This window comes from Tupaia chinensis, unplaced genomic scaffold (genome assembly GCF_000334495.1).
Source record: "Tupaia chinensis unplaced genomic scaffold, TupChi_1.0 Scaffold145519_1, whole genome shotgun sequence".
NCBI classification, from domain to species: Eukaryota; Metazoa; Chordata; class Mammalia; order Scandentia; family Tupaiidae; genus Tupaia; species Tupaia belangeri.
Window position 1 is genome coordinate 2,190,074 of NW_006205376.1, and position 6,901 is coordinate 2,196,974.

The 6,901-nt window shown below is 45.7% G+C and overlaps 1 protein-coding gene across 1 annotated transcript in view; it reads right to left on the reverse strand.

The window, feature by feature from the left end:
- The window catches only part of SYT10 (synaptotagmin 10), a 68,273-nt gene extending 61,803 nt beyond the window's left edge, over positions 1–6,470 (reverse strand). Inside the window, exon 1 of the mRNA XM_006168090.2 lies at positions 6,117–6,470. Coding sequence (XP_006168152.1) covers positions 6,117–6,267 — 151 coding nt within the window. The 5' untranslated portion in view covers positions 6,268–6,470. The remainder of the gene's footprint in view (positions 1–6,116) is intronic.
- Between the last annotated feature and the right edge of the window lie 431 nt (positions 6,471–6,901).

The window sequence follows — 6,901 nt, forward strand, 5'->3', positions numbered from 1 at the left end:
GGTTCTGGTAAGCAGAGTTGACCATCAGTTGATGTGGCACAGCAGCCATCTTGTGATTAGCAAGAATGGTGTTGTGGGGATCTGCAGCGTGACTTATCCTCGCGTATCTGGCTTCCCTAAGAATGGTAGGGTAGTTCCTATTCTTCCCTGAGGTAATACAGGGCTGGTAACCATCATCTTCTTACTGTCCATAGGTAGATAAAATCCTTCTATACAGTATATTTCTCAATTGATTTAAGACAGCGAAAGATTCTTTCTGTTGCTTATAGTTGTAAGTTCTTAATCCTTGTTTTCGGCTTCAGCTTACTGGCCCAGAGGCCACACGACTGCCCCGGAGAGGGGGGGAGCAGGGGGGGGGAACGCGCTGAGTCCGGGAGGGCCCGCGCAGGTCCTGCCGCCGGTCGCAGCCATGGCACGGGGCCGGGGTGGCGCACAGGGCCCCAAACATACTAAAACTTTTTACATGACTTTACTGTTGGCACATTTATATTTGGCCAAGAACGGGAGTAAACACATACTTGTGCACACTTAAGTGCATATGCATGCACATACTCAAGAAAAATGAGCATGATCATATGTAATTTTAGTGACAAAAATCTAATACTAAGAAAGATTTTGGATTTGGGTCATAATTGCACACTGAAAAATTTATAGCCATCATCCAATATGTCAGTAATTATAGCCAGTGGTATAATATTTAAGAGCTTGTCTTCAATATTCATTCTAGTGCCTGTAAGCACCAAGGATGCCCCAGTATCTCATTTTTGTATTTCCACTTTTCATTGAACTGAGGCTGGATCTACATATCCTGGTCCTTATCCTAACTCCATCACTAACTAGTTGTGATTTGGGGGGACATTAATTTTTCTTAGCTTTAGTTTTCATACCTGCGAAATGATGAACTGCTACTCCTAGATGGAATGACTAACACCAGTGTGAACAATGATATGGTTATTTGTACCATGCACTTCCTTTTCTTTTGTTATTTCTTAATTGCCAGAGGCTGTGTGCTCCGGCCAGGGAGAGAGAGAGAAAGAAAGAGAGCGAGATAAAGAGGAAGCAGCGCCTTCTCAATGGGCAGTCACACTGCAGTCCCTTCTCCATTCTGTCAGGATTTTGGGTATGCACACATACATGCATGTTTTTCAAGCCAGTGGGGCCAGGGTTCAAACCATGGTCAGCCTTTTGGGATCTGGTTCCCTTAATCACTAGGCTATGGGGTGGCCCTCTCATGCCACTGTCTACTTAAGCAAACTAGCATGACTTTTTCTTTACTGTTGTAAATGAATATTTTAAACAGATACTTCTACATTTCTAGAACTTCAATAAACTGAGTGCTTAAATTGTACAGTACCTAAAAAGGAAAGTCTGAGGAAAGTCAATGGATTATTTATATGGTGTTCAGATGTTTATGTTTCTCACTAAGTTATAGCTTTGAGGGGCCAGCAGGTGGCGTGGTAGTTAATGCAGTGGACTTCCACATGGCCAACTGTGATTTGAGTCCAGAACCTGGTGTCTTGCTTTCTGTTTCCCCTCTCTCTTCTCTGTCTGTCTCTGGTGAGCACATGCGCCCTATAGTAATAATAAAATTAAATAAATAATTCTTTAAAAAATTATAGCTTTTAAATGTCTTAAATGTTCTAATTTTTGGTAATATAATCTTAATATTTTATATGCCTATCTATATATAATATTGCATTAAACATTGGAAACGTTATGATATAGGTATTTATAATTCAATTTCAGAATAGACTTAGGGATTATTAAATAGGACCCCTTATTTTAGAAATAAGGAAATTGAGTTTCTAAGTGATAAATCAATAATTCATTCATTCATTTATTTAATCAGTATTTACTGGGTCTCTAGTATAAACCATAGATTTCTCTAGGCATCAATACTGACAAAATATTGGGACCAGCAGTTGGCATAATGGCCATGTCACTGGACTCCCATGTAGTTAACTGCAGTTCGAGTCCCAGACTCGGTGGCTTAAAACTCACACCGGTCGCGTGTGCATGCGTGCCCAAGATCCCGAGAGGAGAATGGAGGAGAAGGGATTGCAGCGTGGCCATCCCCTTGGGGGGGTGATTTCTTGCTTTCTGTCTCTCTGTCTCTCTCTGTCTTTCTGGAGAGCGCACGCGCCCTATTGCAAAAACCTCTCCAAAAATAAACAAATAAGTAAATAATGAAATAAATAAATAAATAAATAAATAATACTGACAACATATTGATGTTCCAGAATTAAAAATAGATGTTTGCTGAAACTTGGTTGCCCTTTGAAGATAGTCCTACTTCCTTGGAGTATATGAGACCAGGTACAGAGTGTATTGATGATCCTGTGACAATGAGACTGCAAGTAGCAGTTGGTCATTTGTCATTAGAGTGACAATGTGGAGTAAAGGAAAAATTTTTTCAAATACCCTTCTTTAAATGGGCTTGTAGTTCTGAGTTCCTTGTGATTTAATTGTTCTTTTTCAGACCTACAGGTCTCAAGGAAAAATGTGCATTTATATATACTTATAAATTGTAATTCTTTATACAATCATTAGGATCTGAAAAATTCAGAAAAATGATGATAGAAAATAACTAAATTATTAATAATAGGCAGTCATTTGTCTTTTGTTTGTAGGAAAAAAATCCTATAAAGTCCTCCTATTCATTTTAAGTCCTTTATCACAGAATCAAAATGCCTTGATCTCAAAGGAAAATCATAATGTAACTTTCTAAGTTTTACTGAGCAATCTTTTTCTTGCTAGTTAAGTAATTCAGTGAAATTGTTTTTTGCCCTGTACCTACTTTTTGTCCTCACATTTAAGAAACTGAAGAACATAGTATGACTTTTTAACAATTTATCCAACTTTTTAAGAATTTTTAGTCCTAAATAAAAATGGTGAAAAATGTAAATTTAAAATATTGATAAATTAAATGATTATTAAAATATTTAAATGAAGTTAGCTCTAGTGAGTTTGAGTGGGTTTGATTAGCTGTGACTTATGATGCCAACCTTAGGTTTCCTGAGATTGTTAGACATTTGAGCAGTGATTAAAGGCTCACCAGAAATGAACCTAAATCCAGTTCCAAAATTTTTGTGTATATTCAGTCAAGGTTGATCTGAAAAATAACATTTGAGATCAACATATTGCTTTGTATTTGCCCTAGGCATTCTACTATTAAATCATATTGTGTATCAAGATGAAGTTAGTGAGCGATATAATTATTTTGAGGGAAAGGGAGAATCATTGGTAAAACGACTCCAAAATTTTTGATTTTCTAAAAATTACATATGTTGAACTTTCTTGTTTACTACTAATGTTGGTGCATAAGATGGCCCCAATAAACTATTTTGAAATAGTAAATTATTTAGTGTTGGCTACCACAGCCAGAGTCTTCACATACTCACTAAAGTCTGAGATTGTTCGACTTCCTGTTGGATTGTCAATGACAATAAAGCTGCAGTCCTTTCTGCTGCTGCTGTTAAGGGAAAGGAAATGGTGAGGCTTGCTCTTTATTGACATTTTAAAAGCCAGTAGGATATTACTTTACTTACATGTGTGATTCTTTACTCCCTTAATGTAGAAGGATTCTATGCCTCAGTGAAGGAATGAAAAATACAGTTTTGAAGTTTGTAATCGCCACTGCAACATTTGAATAACTGACACCATCTGGGGAGTGCAGATTCACTTTAAAGTAAAAAACTACTGTACCATTAGAAGTTGTCAGGGTCCTCTTACCACTAACACACTTCTCATGAAACAAGAAGGCTCACCCACTGGAAGTGCTTTCACTTGGAAACCTTTACAAAGGGGCACAAGTGGTTAAGTTTTAAGAAAACCTACTTTAGAGAACAGTGTGAAGTTGGCTAATTATACATTTGTTAAATGTTCTTTAACTCCACTTCAGATATCTATCCATATTGGAAGTCTCTTGGCAGATTAAAGTAGTTTACTTCTGTTGCATAGATTTGCAAATGGAAAATGTAAAGAAATCTTGTCTAACTTCATATCTCATAAACAACCTAATAGAATGTCTTCACTATGGATAGCTATTCTACACACACACACACACACACACACACACACACAGACACACGTATATATATTTGTATGTTCAATCAAATTCTCCATTTGGAGAGGTTATGCTTTTCCTTAAGGAGAGAAATAATATCCACACAATTGTTTTAGACTAATTTCCTCTCGCTTTTTGTTCCCAAGGTAAAGTCCAAAAAGATTTTAGAATAACTACTTCTTGTAGAAATTAAGAAAAAACTTAGAACTCTTTCTCCAATCATATACCTTAGGCTAATACAGTTGTGTATTTTAGAAAGATTTAGAAACTAGTCTTTGGTTTCCAACCTTCACCCATTTTCCTCACTGCTCACCAATCTGAGATCCAGAAAGCCACTATTTGATAGTACATTCACTGAGGGGTGAGCATTGGTTAGAGTCAGTATTTCACTCACAGCATCAAACTGTTAAATGAGCAAAACTCAGGTTCCCAAACTTGCATACCGTCATTTCCTCCCTGTCCCCCTTCTCTGAGTCTCATCCTCAGCATATGTGTCACTGAAGACATTTCAGAAGAGCCCATCCCATGTCACAGGAAGCTCCAAGGTCACACTGTGGGGGTCTTTACCTCAAGCTTAGCGGCCCAACACAGGGCACTCACATGCAGGACAGTGCACCCCACCCTCCCCTGATCACTGCGCTGGCTACACTTACAGGAACGAAACACACACTGAACAAATGGAGCGAACTCCCAGTTGCGTTTGTACATTCACAAACGAAGTGCCCAGCCTGTTCAAGCAGCCATCCTGTCTCCTTCTCCCCAGGGACCGACAGCAGCATCTCCTCAGGTTCTGCCTAGGGCAGACAGAAGCCTCCCTTGGCTCCTGTTGCTATGACCAGAGAATTGGAAAATTCTGCAGATATTCCACGTAAATAATGATGTGTCGAGGCCAAACCAAACCCATTTCCACCGCGCGTCGCCCCCCTTGGTCTCGGACCACGCGTGCTGGTGGAGTGAGGGGGTTTTACTGAGCGCGTCTTCTCTGCCCCAGCCCAGTGGACCCGGCTTGCTCTGTTGCTCCTCGTCCCCACCTTGGGGGTCTGGTTCCTACCTGTTGCCCTGGCTACCACAACCAAACTCCACTGGAGGACCAATCTGACAGCAAAAGGAAAGACTCGCGACACTGCGAATGCCAAAAACCCAAAACCAGTGTGTGTCTCGGTGCAACAAGTGACCCTCAGTAGGGGCTCTGGAGTGGCGGCCGCAGCGCAGCAGGCCAGGCACTGCCACCCGCGCCCCGAGGCTGAAATGCGTTCCCCCAGAAATCTGTCCTGCCTTTCCGTCTTGGTCTCTGACCCATTTTGTTCCAAGTTTCCGGAGCGGGTAGGGAGGGAGCTTGTGAGTTAGGTGCGGGTGTATGAGAGCGTGTGGGGAAAGATTTCCCACTTCTTCCCTCTTTCCACTTCCTCAACATGTGCCCTGAGCATCAGGTGCCACCTAAAAACTGGGATCAGTGTTCTCTGCCGTCCGCCCAACTCTGTCACAAGGCCTAGAACATCGTTCGTATGAAAAGGTCTTTGGAAACCATCAAGGGCTCCACAGGTTGCAGTCGCGGTTGCCTCTCAGGGGTCCTTTCCCCTCTCTGGACCAAAGCAGCCCGGTTTGCTAGGGGGGTCCCTGGAGCCTGGGCATAGCCTCTCCCGCCGGTCCCCTTCGACAAACCCGCGACCCTGGGGACGCGTGAGCAGCCCAAGTCCCAGAGGCGAGCCGCCCCCGCCAGCCGTCCCGCGCCGCCTCGTTAGCCTCTCCCCTGCCGGAGCGAAGCCAGAGGCGTAGGAGAGCGCCCAGACCAGTGCCTGAGTCGGAGCCAGAGATGGCGCCGGCGGGTGGGGAGCACCCACCCTGGAGGTCGGACAGGCAGAGAGGACCCAAACCCCGACACCCCCGCTCGAAGTCGCCAGGAGCCGAGCCCAAGCAAGGAGAGAGGTAGGAAGACGCGGTGCCCCAGAGATGCGTGGGGTTCGGCGCGGGTTTCGCAGGACCAGAGCCCCGGGGAGCTGAGCGCGCCTGGTCCTGGCGGCTCGCGGGGACACCACGGAGCCCTCATTACCTGTGCTGCCTCCGCCCTGGCTGCCCCTGTCCGGGGGGAAGATGCCCGAGCACTTCTCCCATTCCACCTGGCCCGCGAAGCACAGCTCGGTGACGATGTGCAGCGCCTTCTGGCACAGGCTGCTCACTCCGTCCTCCTTGTGGAAACTCATCGTTCGGCTTTTCTTTTTTCCTCTCTTTTTCCCCTAGTACCTGTCCTTGCTCTGTCCTGTTATCTCTAGACTGACCCCTCTGGAGCCCTAAGCCATATCCCGCCTGCGGGGACTTTGGCGGGAGAGCTCGCTGCTAAGAGCCTGCAACTCTTAGGAGCCCGGAGTTGGCCCCATGGCGGGAGCGGCGGGCGCTGCGGGAGGCTGAGAGGCGCGCGGGCAACCAGGCAGCGGCAGCGGCGAGGGTTGTGCCAACTCTCCTGCCACGCCAGCCAGCACAGGGCAGCTGCTGCTAAGAGCCTGCAACTCTTAGGAGCCCGGAGTTGGCCCCATGGCGGGAGCGGCGGGCGCTGCGGGAGGCTGAGAGGCGCGCGGGCAACCAGGCAGCGGCAGCGGCGAGGTTTGTGCCAACTCTCCTGCCACGCCAGCCAGCACAGGCAAGCTGCAGAGAGAGACCCGGCATGGAGCGCGGAGGGGAGGAGGGGACGTTAAAAAGACAAAGCCCTCTACTCGCTGGAACGCTCCTCTTCGCAGAGCGTTTGTGCTTCTGTCTGTGCCTGGCGGCGCGTCCAATCGCAGCCCGGAGCTGGCCCGGGATGACAGGCGACAGAGCGCGCAGCCCCCGCGCCCAGGCCAG